The sequence below is a fragment of the Pan troglodytes genome, chromosome 6 (genome assembly GCF_028858775.2).
Source record: "Pan troglodytes isolate AG18354 chromosome 6, NHGRI_mPanTro3-v2.0_pri, whole genome shotgun sequence".
NCBI lineage: Eukaryota > Metazoa > Chordata > Mammalia > Primates > Hominidae > Pan > Pan troglodytes.
Window position 1 is genome coordinate 29,086,174 of NC_072404.2, and position 16,325 is coordinate 29,102,498.

General features: G+C 42.4%; 1 protein-coding gene across 2 annotated transcripts in view; it reads left to right on the top strand.

Moving 5' to 3' along the window:
- GPNMB (glycoprotein nmb) overlaps positions 1-15,272 on the top strand; it is a 28,449-nt gene extending 13,177 nt beyond the window's left edge. Inside the window, exons 5-11 of one of the 2 annotated variants that reach the window (XM_001156778.7) lie at positions 147-305; positions 623-940; positions 6,678-6,776; positions 8,050-8,152; positions 10,118-10,326; positions 13,685-13,778; positions 14,229-15,272. In XM_001156778.7, coding sequence (XP_001156778.4) covers positions 147-305; positions 623-940; positions 6,678-6,776; positions 8,050-8,152; positions 10,118-10,326; positions 13,685-13,778; positions 14,229-14,388 — 1,142 coding nt within the window. In that variant the 3' untranslated portion in view covers positions 14,389-15,272. Of the gene's footprint in view, positions 1-146; positions 306-622; positions 941-6,677; positions 6,777-8,049; positions 8,153-10,117; positions 10,327-13,684; positions 13,779-14,217 lie in introns of both variants that reach the window. The other variant, XM_054687432.2, reaches the window with a different exon arrangement.
- Positions 15,273-16,325: the final 1,053 nt, after the last annotated feature.

Here is a 16,325-nt window from a genome sequence, read left to right on the forward strand (position 1 = left end):
CTCCCTTTCTGAAGCAGCACCATAGGCCCATCCTATTTTCCCTCCTCAGAGCAATCTATAAATGGTGGTAGCTAGTCTTTAAGGAACAGCTTCCTATAATGATGATGTAATGCAGCCAATAACTAAAAATTTCCATCCTCCCAAAGGTCAGTATTTCCAGAAATTGGGACGATGTTCAGTGAGAGTTTCTGTGAACACAGCCAATGTGACACTTGGGCCTCAACTCATGGAAGTGACTGTCTACAGAAGACATGGACGGGCGTATGTTCCCATCGCACAAGTGAAAGATGTGTACGTGGTAACAGGTGAGTGGTGTGAACTCTAACTGAGGATGAGGCACTTCATTCTGTTGACGTCAATGGGTTAAAAAAGAGGTAAGGCCAAGTGTTCGGGGTTAGGTTACAATGCATCTGGCCCACCTAAGCTTGTGTATTTAATTAGTTGTAGATCATCTGTTTTCCAGAATAGCTTAGGGAAACCCCAGAAAATTTGCATGTGAAAAGGAAAATAATGCTAAATTATCCCTCATTTTAATATTTCAACCTAAAAGCATCGTCGAAGCCCTCCACTTACAATCAAGCAATCATGCATTCTTTCTTTCTTTGGGGGATGTATCTTTTAGATCAGATTCCTGTGTTTGTGACTATGTTCCAGAAGAACGATCGAAATTCATCCGATGAAACCTTCCTCAAAGATCTCCCCATTATGTTTGATGTCCTGATTCATGATCCTAGCCACTTCCTCAATTATTCTACCATTAACTACAAGTGGAGCTTTGGGGATAATACTGGCCTGTTTGTTTCCACCAATCATACTGTGAATCACACGTATGTGCTCAATGGAACCTTCAGCCTTAACCTCACTGTGAAAGCTGCAGCACCAGGACCTTGTCCGCCACCGCCACCACCACCCAGACCTTCAAAACCCACCCCTTCTTTAGGTAAGGTTTCGCGGTGATCTTTGAAGGGGGCTCCTTAATGGCTAACAAAATATTCACACAGGTCATATTATTAAATCCCTCCTTAAGGGGATATTGTAAGGACTCTGCGGTGATTCCATTTTCTACCTGTTGATTTTTTAAAGCAAAGTTATCACCATTTTACACCTATAGAACACAGAAGAAGGAAGAATGTATTTAAAGTCACTTTGCAAATAGAATTCAGTGACTTGTAGAAAGTTCTTTGACCCTCCTCATTTGCACTGGCCCCTGCTATGTGTACACACTCTCCCCTCTTCTAACCTGTCACATTTTTGTTTATCTCCCATTTTTTATGGCTATGAGAAGGCACACTGGCTCCTTATACGATCAGGTCATTTCTATGTTCCTTCCTCTCCCCCACTAATTTCTTTCCCTAGCCTGCCCACACCTACCCAGTGTCCATGAAAACACAGCTGTACTTGAAAGCAATTTCCAAATGGTCCAAGAAAGAATGCAGCTTGAGAGTATGTCTGGGTTAGCAAGCTGCAGTGACTCCTGACATTAAAATTGTGCTGCATCGTATGTTTATTGCCGCACTATTCACAATAGCAAGGACTTGGAATGAACCCAAATGTCCATCAATGATAGACTGGATTAAGAAAATGTGGCACATATACACCATAGAATACTATGCAGTCATAAAAAAGGATGAGTTCATGTCCTTTGTAGGGACAGGGATGAAGCTGGAAACCATCATTCCGAGCAAACTATCACAAGGACAGAAAACCAAACGCCGCATGTTCTCATTCACAGGTGGGAACTGAACAATGAGAACACTTGGACACAGGGCGGGGAACATCACACACCAAGGCCTGTCGGGGGGTAGGGGTAGGGAGGCGGGATGGCATTAACAGAAATACCTATTGTAAATGACGAGTTAATGGGTGCAGCACACCAACATGGCACATGTATACATATGTAACAAACCTGCACTTTGTGCACATGTACCCTAGAACTTAAAGTAAAATTTTAAAAAAAAGAGAAAAATAAATAGAAATAAAACTGTGCTGCATATAAGGCATGATTAATTCAATACCACCCTATATTAATAGTCTGGGGACATTCAAGAAGTCCTTAAGAGTCCACTTTGGGTAGCACTGGCTTCCATCTGATTCCCCACGCTACCCCATGCCATCACCACCCTTTCCCCACTGGGCCAGTTGCACTCAGCACCCCAGGATCCTGGGGATAGCAATAGGCTGACATCCTCTCACTGGTCACAAGAGGGCGCCAGGGACCAAGCCCACGACGGTCCATCATGACGTCTGGGGCTTCTTGTTTTTACAAAATCCTGTTTGTTATAAATTATAAAGTTTTACAATAAGATGTTAGTAATAAAATGAGAGCTTGTTAAATCAAGCATATCTAAGTCAAGACAACACAAGTTATCACTGATTTCGATTATCTCAAAAATGTTTTAAATTACAAAGTTTATGCATGTTCCTTAGTAAAAATTAAAACAATGTAGATGTCTAGAGTAAAAAGCAAAAGTCCCCACTCGTACTCTCCTCCCAAGAGTTAAACCCTGTTAATAATTGGGAGGATTTCTTTCCAGATATTTTTCTATGCATTTATAAACATACACTATATATACACATAAGGTTTGTTTTGGTTGTGTAAATTGGTTCATTTACACAAGAGGGCTATTCATATTGTTTTACAATTTGCTCTTTTTCTAATTTAACAAACGTTATAGACATCTTTCCACTGTTAATACATATAAGTCTATCTCACTTTATCCAGTGGCTGCATGGTGTTTCATAGAATGTATGTACGGTCATTTATTTCACCATTCTCTTTTTTTTTTTTTTTTTTTTTTTTTGAGACAGCGTCTTGCTCTAACACCCAGGCTGGAGTGCAGTGGCACAATCTTGGCTCACTGCAACCTCCACCTCCTGGACTCAAGTGATCCTTCTGCCTCAGCCTCCCAAGTGGCTGGGGCTACAGGCATGCACAACCACACCCAGCTAATTTTTTTATGTTTTAGTAGAGATGGGGTTTCGCCGTGTTGCCCAGGCTGGTCTCCAACTCTTGAGCACAGGTGATCTACCCACCCCAGCCTTCCAAAGTGCTGGGATTATAAGCGTGAGGCACTGTGCCCGGCCCACCATTCTCTTATTGATGGATGATTAGATTAATCCTAATTCCAACTACAATTATAACTGTATTGAACAACTTTAAATATACAGCTTCATTCTAGTAATCCTTTAGGAGAAGCAATTTTTTTTATCTACAACTATTAATGATCTTCTTTACAAATAAGAGGACCAGGTATAAAATTCAAAATAAATTACAGATGCCTTTAATATTTAAGTTCCAGAATGGTAAAAGACTTAATGTTAGGTTGTTTAATGTTAGTCTACTTTGAATTGCATTTTTATTAAACTAGCTTGTTTTTCTTATAAACTATTTATATCATAGCATGTTTTAAAAATATATTTGAAGCCAATGAAAAGCTATTTAAAATTTCTGTTGTAATTTCTCCCTAGGTGACACCATAAGATATAAACTAGTGGGCCAGGCATGGTGGCTCACATCTGTAATTCCAGCACTTTGGGAGGCCGAGGCAGGTGGATCACCTGAGGTCAGGAGTTCGAGACCAGCCTGGTCAACATGGTGAAACCCCGTCTCTACCGAAAATATAAAAATTAGCCGGGTGTGGTGGAGAGTGTCTGTAATCCCAGCTACTTGGGAGGCTGCGGCAGAAGAATCGCTTGAACCTGGGAGGTGGAGTTTGCAGTGAGCCGAGATCGTGCCATTGCACTCCAGCCTGGGCAACGAGAGAAACTCTGTCTCAAAAAAAAAAAAAAAAAAGATATAAACTAGCAACCCCTACAAGTTAGTTAAGTTTTATTGAGAAGGAAAGCTGCCTGGCTTTATCTAAAGGTGTTAGATCAATCATAATCAACCCCAAAATGCCTTAAACCAGCATCTCTCTTAGGGAGAGCGAGGAGGGGCGTTTCTAAAAGGGGTCTCTTCTAGAGAGCATTTCCAGCTGTAAAGGCCATACTAAAGGGCTTGGATGACCAAGTATTATATTATTGTTTGGCTAAAAAAATATGTTCTCTCTGCTTTGGTAAGTGGCTTCTTAATAATGCACAGCCGAAAATAGAAATCAAATGCAAATGCAGGAGTGAGGCAGAAGCCCGTTGAAGAGGTGACCCAGGTAGACGTGTTTAAATCCGAGGGCAGATGCATGTGTGCTATTTTTAAGTCACGGAATTCTCTTCACTTAGCTAACAGTGCTATTATTTGTTTTTCAGACTTGTGAACAAATCTGAAAAAAAAAAAAAAAAAAAAAACCTTTTGTAAGACCGATGCTAATTACTGTAATACTCTCTCTATATATAAAATAACATCATATCACAGAGAACTTTCCCAGAGAATCAAGAGCTCTCACACCACTCTCTGGGCAACAGGGACATAAATACCAAATTAAGGATGAAGTTGACCTTCTTTCTCATCTGTCTTTTAAGGTGTGCGTTTCTCTCCATTAGCCCTTGAATCATACCTTGACTTTATAGACACAATGTTTGCGAAGCTCCATATGCTTTTTTATTTTTATTTTTTTTTGAGATAGAGTCTTGCTCTGTTGCCCAGGCTGGAGTGCAGTGGTGCAACCTCAGCTCACTGCAACCTCTGCCTTCCGGGTTCAAGTAATTCTCCTGCTTCGGCCTCCCTAGTAGCCAGCACTACAGGCATGTGAACCACCATGCCCAGATAATTTTTCTTTATTTTTAATGGAGACTAGGTTCCACCATGTTGCCCAGGTTGGTCTCAAACTCCTGACCTCAAGTGATCCGCCTACCTTAGCCTCCCAAAGTGCTGGGATTACAGGTGTGAGCCACTATGCCTGGCCTCCATATGCATTTTAAAAGCATTCTATCTAAGGTAGAATCACTGACTTTATTATTTGGTCATTTTTTAAGAAAATAAGCTTTATTTCATTTTTAGCACTAAAGTATATGCAGAACAAGAGAAGTTTTATTTTAAAATATGCAGGGTCGTGATTCCATGCTCTAACTTGACAACTAAATTCTGCCTGTCAAGAACTTTCAAAAGAAGAAATTTTATGGTTTTCTGGAGAAGAGCTACTGAACTCGAATGGCCTGCACAAACAATCCTATTGCTATAGAGTAGATCTTCTGAATCTCAGGACAGACAGAACGACTGTCTTGTCATTTCCAGAGGACTAATATGAAACTCAAGGGACATTCCCAAGAGGCTGCCACAGCCCTTCCTGCTGGTAAACCACTGCATTCAATCTAACACAGTGTCCGGGCCTTTCTGGGCTTTGCCTGAGCAGCATTTCCCAAAGTGTGTGCCATGGAGCAGTCATTTCTGGACCTGTTCTGAGAACTGCTCTGAGAAGTCTGCTTTGGGCACAGGAAAATCACAGGGATGTTCACCCGCTGACAGTTCTGAGAAGCCCTGGAGAAATCTCCCAGCCTGCTTCACTCACATGTCACTAAGTTAGAGATGCAGCTCTTATGAGGCTTTGATGTCCTTCCCCAAGACTGGGTCTACTTCACATGTCTTTCGAAATTAAAAAGAAAATTGTATTTTCAGTATCGTTATTTTCTTTCTAGACTTTTTATCTTGCTAAAGGAGCAGCAATGTCTTAATTAGAGCCTGTTAAATTGTAACTAATAGGGCATTAGATTCTTTGCTCTAATTATATTCAAGGCTTATTTTTCAAAAATGTCTTGTATTCCCTCCTTTCCTTCCTCACATCTCTGCTCATCACAGTAAGACTTTTAGAATTTAAGCTTTGGAGCTGTGAGACATCCAAACAGGGAAAGAATGATCTTTTCCCATATTACTGGAAGAAAGAAACTGTGATTTATTAAGTACTCCCTCTGCAGCAGTGATGAGCAGCAGGTTTTATATACTTTATCTCATTTAAGTTTCATAGTTCAGCCCCCAGAGGACAGCAGGTATTGTTCTTATTTTACAGATGAGCAAATAGAGGCAAAAACAGATTAAATGATGTGCCTGTGGTCTCAAACAGCTAAAAACAAGGGGAGCTGGAATTTGAGCCCAGAATACCTGCTTCCAAAATTAAAATATAACTGCATCTAGTATGGCCAGGTTTATTTCTTCATGACCATTGTATCACACATTTTAATACAGTTTCAACCTTTTTTTGAGACGGAGTCTCCCTCTGTCGCCCAGGCTGGAGTACAGTGGCGCCATCTCGGCTCACTGCAAGCTCCGCCTCCCAGTTTCACGCCATTCTCCTGCCTCAGCCTCCTGAGTAGCTGGGACTACAGGCGCCCGCCACCACGCCTGGCTAATTTTTTGTATTTTTTAGTAGAGGCGGGGTTTCACCGTGTTAGTCAGGATGGGCTCGATCTCCTGACCTCATGATCTGCCCCCCTCGGCCTCCCAAAGTGCTGGGATTACAGGCATGAACCACTGCACCCGGCCAGTTTCAACCTCTTATTTGCTTCTTGTGTTCACACAAAATGTGGGATTCTGCTTCCTTACATAATTTAGCAATTATAATACCTTATAGCTCTCACATCTGTGTAAATTGTGACACATTTAGTTCAAATTTCTGTAGCAATTTCATAGTATAGCGTTCCTGATATTTTTCTAAAAAGCAAATGGCAAATGTTTAGATTTTTTATTATTTCACATGTATCTTTTATGTTCGTAGCAACTACTCTAAATTCTTATGATTCAAACACCCCAGGACCTGCTGGTGACAACCCCCTGGAGCTGAGTAGGATTCCTGATGAAAACTGCCAGATTAACAGATATGGCCACTTTCAAGCCACCATCACAATTGTAGGTAAGGCTGAAGATGATGACCAGTGAGGAGGATGCTAGACTCCACCTAGGGTCACCCACTCTCTCTGCTAACTCTGAAGGGGTAGAGGTAGGTGGTGAGGGCACCCCTCTGCTTGTCTAAGATGACACCACACATGCAAGAGCAAAGACCCTACTCATTTCTAGATTCCCACCTGCCTCCCCGGCCTTCCTTCCACATCCTGGTGGAAACAAGCCTTCTGTGAAGGCCACATGCTAATGAGCCTGCCCTGGGCCTGTATCCCGCCTCTGCAGCCCAGCCATCTGAATGGGGTATGTAGGGTAAAGGAAGGCTAGCTTCGAGTTCCTACAACTTCCACTGTCTTCCCCTAGTTAATTTTCACAAAGTCAGACTTGTATGTGAAAAGGGGAAAGAGCAGGCCACCACACATGGCTGTGCATTTGGGCACAGCCCTAAGGCATACAACAGAGAAGACAGAGGGGAACTGAAGCCCAACCTGTGCTCACCAGTTCTGGGAGTGAGGATGGAGGTGGAAGCCGAAGCAGTGTCCCCTGAGTGTCCCCAAGCCACTTGAGAAGCTGGCCAAGGCCTGAGCCTGGGGCTGCGTCTACCCAGGATTACCTTTTCCTGAAACACCTTCCAAGATGGAGTGCTACTTTCTGATGCACACAAAGGCTCTAGGAACAAAAATCTAGGCTGGACTGAAAAACAGTTCAGTTTGACTTTGGAAATGCTGCATGGATATGTATCCTAAGCTATGGGGGTAGATCCCAGATCTGATGTGTTTCTGTATGGCAAGAGGGCTGTCTTCCTTTTTTAATTTTTTTCACTTTCTGATGTCTTAAGAGCTGTACCTTAGTCCATTCAGGCTTCTATAACAGAATTCCATAGACTGGGTGGCTTATAAACCAACAGCAGGAATTTATTTCTCGTAGTTCTAAAGGCTGGGAAGCCCAAGTTCAAGGTACCAGCACATTCGGTGGCTGGTGAGGACTCACTTCCTGGTTCATAGATGGCAGATAGCAGTCTTCTTGCTGTGTCCTCATGTGGTGGAAGAGGCAAAAGGGCTCTCTGGGGTCACTTTCATAAGGGCATTAATCCCACACATGAAGGCTTCACCCTCATGACCTAACCACCTCCCAAAGACCCCGGCTCCTAATGCTATCACCTTGGGGGTTTCAACATATGAATTTCGGAGGGACACAAACGTTCAATCTATACCAGAGTGATTGTTTGGCTTTGTTTGATTTCTGTTGTATTTTGGTGTGTTTTTCTCTGGGGGTTATTTTGTTAGAGGGAATCTTAGAGGTTAACATCATCCAGATGACAGATGTCCTGATGCCGGTGCCATGGCCTGACAGCTCCCTAATAGACTTTGTCGTGACCTGCCAAGGGAGGTGAGTATATTATCTCCGATAGAGGCATGGGTCAACTGAGGACCTCAAGTCTGAACAAAGGCATTGACCACCAGTTACCCCTTTTAGGTTGATTTGAATTCCTATTTACTGGTAACCCTAGACAGGAAGGTCCCTAGGAGGTGCTATCAAGCACACACATGTTTTGCTACAGTTGAGCAATTGAGAAAGCTTTAACAATTAAGTTGAATAATAATTATGATAACTGTTTGAACACTTAACTGAATTTTTTAACACCTTATACCTGTTCTCATATTGAATCCTCACAGCAATCGTATGAGCCTCCCCATTTTGCAGATGAGGCAACTGAGGCCACAAGTGATCACAAAACTTGCCTACCCATGGAATGCTGGTAGCCAGCAGAGAGCAGCTCACAGGAGTGCTCTTAAGCTCCCAGGAAGTTGTCTATGCTAACATTAATAGCAACGCCTGATAATCCTCTCTCTTTAGAATTTAGAAAGCTCTTTCCAATGCATTATATAATTTGGTTTCCTATGATTTGGTCATGACCATATGTAATAAACTAAATATAAATGAATGAATATATAAATACTATATCGATTAACTAAATATACATTAGCAAATCATTTGCATATAATATATAAATTACCTGATTAAAATATATATGTGTGTAAATACATAAATTAATCAGGAGAATGAAGTGGTATGAAGATGTGGCCTTATTTGGTAGAAGAGAAGAGCTAAGAAGCTCTCCACCTTGGGGAGAGGACCAGAATGAGGGTGAGGGTGGCAGAAAACAGTGAAAGCTGACCCAGGGAGTGAAGCTGCTGCGAGAGGCCTGGCTGGTGAGAAGGGGGACTGTCCCCATCCCAGGCCCCGCCCCATGAGTCCAGCATCAGAGCCTGGTCTCTCCATCTAAGAAGGCTGCCATGAGATAGCGGTCAGGACAGCAATGGCAGGTAGCCCAGCATCAAGGACAGATGAGTCAAACCTCTTCTGTTCAAGTCCCAGCTCCACCCCTGGCTGCTTGTATGACCTGGACTCGTTAATCTCTCTCCCTGATTTGTCATCTGTTAAACTGGGGTAATGTTACTTTCTTCAAAAAGCCATTGAGAGAGGCTGGGTGCTGTGGCTCATGCCTGTAATTTCAGCACTTTGGGAGGCCGAGGCGGTTGATCACCTGAAGTCAGGAGTTTGAGACCAGCCTGGCCAACATGGTGAAACCCCATCTCTACTAAAAATACAAAAATTAGCCAGGAGTGGTGGCAGGTGCCTGTAATCCCAGCTACTCGGGAGGCTGAAGCAGGAGAATCTCTTGAACCTAGGAGGCAGAGGTTGCAGTGAGCCAAGATCATGCCATTGCACTCCAGCCTAGGCAACAAGAGCAAAACTCTGTCTCAAAACAAACAAACAAACAAACAAAAAACTATTGAGAGGAATAAGCAAGATCATGTCATATATCTAAAACTCACTCAGAACAAAGGTCTCTGAGGAAAGATAAATAAATAAATAAATAAAACTCAGTGCCCGGCACATAATAAGTCCTGCAAAAACAGCTGCTGCTGTTGCTGTTACACTTCTACAGGAACCTAGGCAGGGCCAACTATGGCATTTAATAATATGTCTGCCTAACACCCAAGCTATCTGCATCTTCGAACATTCTAGGGATGTAGAAGGAATGTAGAGGGAGTGAGCTGGGCTTCACGTGGTTTCCATCAGCCCCTTCCCCTGGGGGAGATCTTTTTTTTCTCCTCCACCCCAGGGCCTCACTTTCCTGAGGATGCAGAGAAAGGCATAGCTCAGCGCACAGGCTTGCTTAAGAGCAGATTATAAGACTAACAATTCAGCATCTTATAGTTTGAGTAACAATGAGGTGGAATTCAATTTCATAGAAATGTAATGACTTTCCCTTTGTAAAATGGATCTGACCTTCCTCTCTCCCCTTCTCTGTGCCCTGTGCGCCCTCGCCCACCTCCCCTGTCGCAGCATTCCCACGGAGGTCTGTACCATCATTTCTGACCCCACCTGCGAGATCACCCAGAACACAGTCTGCAGCCCTGTGGATGTGGATGACATGTGTCTGCTGACTGTGAGACGAACCTTCAATGGGTCTGGGACGTACTGTGTGAACCTCACCCTGGGGGATGACACAAGCCTGGCTCTCACGAGCACCCTGATTTCTGTTCCTGACAGAGGTGAGTTTTGTTTTATGGCCATATGAGCATTTCATACTGCAAGTAAAGTGTGTATCCCATACTAAAGCTATTTAGGCCTTTGTTTTCAATGTTTAATTCTATTTCAGTACAAAATTCATTGAACTCTTATTAATAAGGATCTGAGGACTGGCATTACAATCCAATAGCAAATCTACTTAGGGAAGTGATGAGACATCTGGTGAAATAGTGGCCAAAGAAAAGCCTTTTGATGAAAAAAAATCAGCTGTGATCATGGACCAGTAACAATGGGATATGATCACTGCACGCTTGAATAGATTTGTATTTCAAGGAGAAAGTTTAAAGGCCAATATCAAAAAATAGCAGTGTTCTCCAATGAAACAACAACAAAGGAGAGGCTGATATCACATTTTCATGAAAATCCACCTGAGCAAAGATATGAAGCCTGGAAGAGAAATGAGACACAAGCTGTTCTCCTTGGTCCCTTCTAACTTACCACGCATCCTCTCTTTCCCTTCCCAAACTCTACCGAGCATTACAGAACACAGTAAGAAACCAACTTATTATTCCTCACATGTTCACCAGAAAAACTACTCTCTTCCCTCTGAATGCTTGGAAAGGTACAATGTTAACAAAGAAGACAAAGGAATTTCATTTAGAAATTTGCATTTACTGGTAGCATGCAACTTCCCCCAACCTCCAAATTAGGGCTCTACCCTAATGGCCCTAGCTGACTGTCACTGATAATCAACTTTGTTGTAAGATATTACTTGTGGCTTAGAAGAAGTGCTACGTGGTAGGATGAAAGGGAAAGACTAAGTTGTGTACATATTACAGAAGCAGTCCCCAACCTTTCTGACATCAGGGACCTGTTTTGTGGAAGACAGTTTTTCCGTGTAACGGGGATGGTGGGGGATGGTTTCGGGATGAAACTGTTCTACCTCAGATCATCAGGCATTAGTTAGAGTCTCATAAGGAGCATGCAGCCTAGCTCTCTCGCATGTGCAGTTCACAATAAGGTTTGCACTCCTATGAGAATGTAATGTTGCCACTGAGATGACAGGAGGCAGAGCTTGGGCGATAATGCTCAGTCGTTTGCTGCTCGCCTCCTGCTGTGTGGCCCAGTTCCTAACAGACCGAGGACCGTACCAGTACTGGCCATCGGTCTGGGGGTGGGGGACCCCTGCGTTAAAGCACTTACTTCACTCCTTAATTGGAGTATTGTCAGGTACAATCTAATAGCTCATTCACTTATAACTCCTTTGAACTTGAAGCCTATCTCATAAGGTAATATGTTCTTAAACATGTATTTCCAGCCACAAAAACAAACAAACAAACAAACAAAAACACATATTTCCAGCTGGGCGCGGTGGCTCACGCCTGTAATCCCAGCACTTTGGGAGGCCAAGGTGGGCAGATCACTTGAGATCAGGAGTTCCAGGCCAGCCTGGCCAACATAGTGAAACCCCATCTCTACTAAAAATACAAAAATTAGCCAGGCATGGTGGTGGGCGCCTGTAGTCCCAGCTACTCGGGAGGCTGAGGTAGGAGAATAATTTGAACCCGGGAGGCAGAGGTTGCAGTGAGCTGAGATGAAGACACTGCACTCCAGCCTGGCCAACAGAGTGAGACTCCATCTCAAACAAACAAACACAACAAAAAAAACTAAAAAAAAAATTCCTCATTAATAATATAAATGGCAGTTTTAATCCCATTAAAAGAAGAGATTTAATCCCATTAAAAGAAAATAATCATACATCTAATTATTTGCGTGAGGGCTTATTGTTGGTGATATCCAAGGTGCAGATTTAAAAGCAAAACCAACGATGCAAGGGTGCCCTGCTTCCTGCCCAGGAAGGTGGATCAGGGCCTGGGTGGAGAGCCGGGGAGGGTGGGAACTGGAGAAGGGAGCCAAAACCTCTGCATCCGAGTGGCCATGGACTCGGATGCAGTCACCATCAGAAGCTGCTAATGTTATTCCTTCAGTGCTGCCACAGCTCAAAGTTTGTTTAGAATTACCTTTAGAGTCTTAATTCATTCTATTAAGCTTCCTCTGCACTGGCAAACCACTGATCTCTTATGTGAATTAGATGTTTTAGACATTTGCTTTCCTTTAATTCTTCTTGTAGTGAGTGATAACTTTAGGTGGGACCTGAGTCATTTTCAAAAGCCAAATAAAGAAAGCTCAGAATGCCAGGCACAGTGGAACATACCTGTAGTCCCAGCTACTCAGGAGGCTGGGGCGGGAGGATCCCTTGAGCCCAGAAGTCCAGCCTGGGCAGCACAGCAAAACCCTGTCTGAAAGAGAGAGAGAGAGAAAGAGAGAGAAAAAGAGAGAGAGAGAGAAAGAGAGAGAGAGTGAGAAAGAGAAAATGAATGCTCAGAAGGAAAGGTTTTAATTCAGTGGGGATTGCAGCTTAATAGCTTGGGTTTCAAAGGCAGAATTTCAGAAATAGATCATTCTTCAAAGCAAACCTATAGACTTTTAGTTGAAGTGACTTTTATGTATCGATTCAATGGATATTCATGAAGCACTTGCAATTCTTTCAACAAATATCCCTGAGCATCTACTCCATGCTCAGCACAGTTCTAGGCAGAAGATACAGTTCTAGATCGAGTAGAAACCAAGACAAAGAAGTCCCTGCTTCTGTGAGCAGTGACAGATGTTACATGGAAAACTTTAAAGGTGGTGATCTTTTTTTTTTTTTTTTTTTTTTTTTGAGGCAGGGTCTTGCTCTGTCACCCAGGCTGCAGTGCAGTAGGGTAATCATGGCTCACTGCAGCCTCGACCTCCGGGGCTCAAGCAATCATTGACTTCTGCCTCCTGAGTAGCTGGTACCACAGGCATGCGCCACCATGCCAGGCTAATTTTTAAATTTTTTGTAGAGTTGGGGTCTCACTATGTTGCCTCTGCCTCCCAAAGTGCTGGTATTACAGGCATGAGCCGGGGAAGGGCACTCCTGTAAGGGGGCACGGAGGTCTGAAAAAGCACGGGGAGTATGGCCAACTTTCAGGATTTTTAGCACAGCTAGAAGGTAAGTGGTGAGAGAGGAAGCTGGAGTCACGGCTGCCTGATCACAGGAGCCCTTCCCCACGGTGGCGCTGCTGGGTCACCCAAGACCTGAGCAGGTGTCTCCAGGACGTGACATCTCTCCCCCGCGCCCTTACCACAGTGTTCCAGACATGCTGACTCATTCTCTAAATAGAAGATAAGCTGACCCAAAGACTATGTATTATTTAATAGAAAAGATTACTGAAAGCCCAGAGGGAGCCATATATCTTCTGTGATGGCTCCCTTCCTCATTTATTTAATGGCATTATAAGCGGCGTGTCCTCTAGGTGGAAGACATAACTAATATGCTCTTGCTTCTGTTTTAAGACCCAGCCTCGCCTTTAAGGATGGCAAATAGTGCCCTGATCTCCGTTGGCTGCTTGGCCATATTTGTCACTGTGATCTCCCTCTTGGTGTACAAGTAAGTTTTTGGTTCCTACGCTTTATATCACTATAGTGTATTGTCAAAAGTGAATATATCTCTGTGTAAATAGGCATTTTTCCCTTTTTTGCTTTTAAACATTTTGTGTAGGGGAGGAAAATATTACATTGAATGGTGAATACCAAACTGGCCTGTTAATCTTGTTGTGGTTTGTTTTTAATCCTAAAAGATGCTACCAGATCTCAGTAACTTTACAAAATTATGTCAACTTAATTTTAACATGATAGTCTCAAATTATAGTAAGCAGGCACATTTCTTGCATGAACAAGAGTAAATAAATGTACTTTCATAAGACACCAGTGTCTTGCAAACTGTCAATCATGTTAAATGGAATGAATCCTTTTATACCTGGCATGAAAAAGATTGTAGAAAGTTGTATATTTCAACTGAAGATCTTTTAAAAATAACTAACCAACAGATTGTTTTCAGAAAACACAAAGAATACAACCCAATAGAAAATAGTCCTGGGAATGTGGTCAGAAGCAAAGGCCTGAGTGTCTTTCTCAACCGTGCAAAAGCCGTGTTCTTCCCGGGAAACCAGGAAAAGGATCCGCTACTCAAAAACCAAGAATTTAAAGGAGTTTCTTAAATTTCGACCTTGTTTCTGAAGCTCACTTTTCAGTGCCATTGATGTGAGATGTGCTGGAGTGGCTATTAACCTTTTTTTCCTAAAGATTATTGTTAAATAGATATTGTGGTTTGGGGAAGTTGAATTTTTTATAGGTTAAATGTCATTTTAGAGATGGGGAGAGGGATTATACTGCAGGCAGCTTCAGCCATGTTGTGAAACTGATAAAAGCAACTTAGCAAGGCTTCTTTCCATTATTTTTTATGTTTCACTTATAAAGTCTTAGGTAACTAGTAGGATAGAAACACTGTGTCCTGAGAGTAAGGAGAGAAGCTACTATTGATTAGAGCCTAACCCAGGTTAACTGCAAGAAGAGGCGGGATACTTTCAGCTTTCCATGTAACTATATGCATAAAGCCAATGTAGTCCAGTTTCTAAGATCATGTTCCAAGCTAACTGAATCCCACTTCATTACACACTCGTGAACTCGTGATGGAACAATAACAGGCCCAAGCCTGTGGTATGATGTGCACACTTGCTAGACTCAGAAAAAATACTACTCTCATAAATGGGTGGGAGTATTTTGGTGACAACCTGCTTTACTTGGCTGAGTGAAGGAATGATATTCATATATTCATTTATTCCATGGACATTTAGTTAGTGCTTTTTATATACCAGGCATGATGCTGAGTGACACTCTTGTGTATATTTCCAAATTTTTGTACAGTCGCTGCACATATTTGAAATCATATATTATGACTTTCCAAAGATGAGGTCCCTGGTTTTTCATGGCAACTTGATCAGTAAGGATTTCACCTCTGTTTGTAACTAAAACCATCTACTATATGTTAGACATGACATTCTTTTTCTCTCCTTCCTGAAAAATAAAGTGTGGGAAGAGACAAGACCTTGGTATTGTAATTATTTTTCTGATTCATCATTTGCTTTTCAATTTCACTTACAGTTGTTTCTTTTTTTTAGATGAGGGTCTCCCTATATTGTCCAAGCTGGTCTCAGACTCCTGGCCTCAAAGGATCCTCCTGCCTCAGCATCCCAAAGCACTGGGATTACAGGAGTAAGCCACTGTACCCAGCCTCAATTTCATTTATAGTTTTTGACAAGTAAAAAGTTGTTTAACAATGTCTCATAGAGCATTGATAATCTCATAAATATTTTTTACATATATATATATATATATGGCTGAGCACAGTGACTCACACCTATAATCCCAGCACTTTGGGAGGCTGAGGCAGGCAGACTGCTTAAGCTCAGCAGTTTGAGACCAGCCTGGGCAACATGATGAAACCCCGTCTCTACAAAAAATACAAAAATTAGCCAGGCCTGATGGTACATGCCTGTAGTCCCAGCTACTCAGGAGGCTGGGGTGGGAGGATCACTTCAGCCCTGGAGGTCAAGGCTGCAGTGAGCCGAGATGGTGCCACTGCACTCCAGCCTAGGAAACAGAGCCAGATTCTGTCTCAAAAAAAAAAAAAGATAGATATATATATATATCTTTCAAATATCTATATATACACACAATCACATCATATGTGAAACTTCAAATAAAAGTTTAATGTGTAAATGTATATAATCAGATCAATCTAAAAGAAGAGATTTCCTATAAGCGATTGTCCTGGACTCTGAGTAATCAGTATCATATTAAAAATAAAGGCAGGGGGTGGAATTCTAGGTCACAGTTTAGTAAACTTTTTCCATAAAGGGCTGGGTACTAAATCTCTTAGGCTTTATGGGCCACACAGTCTCGATCGCAACTACTCAACTCTCTCATTGTAGCGTGAAAACAACCATAGACATTACATAAATAAAAGAGCCTGGCTGTGTTCCAGCAAAAATGTATTTACAAAAACAGGTGGTAGGCCAGATTTGGCCCATGGGACATAGTTTGCCTGTTTTACACTAATAGAGACAAAATGGACACAGCAACCAAACGCAATTTG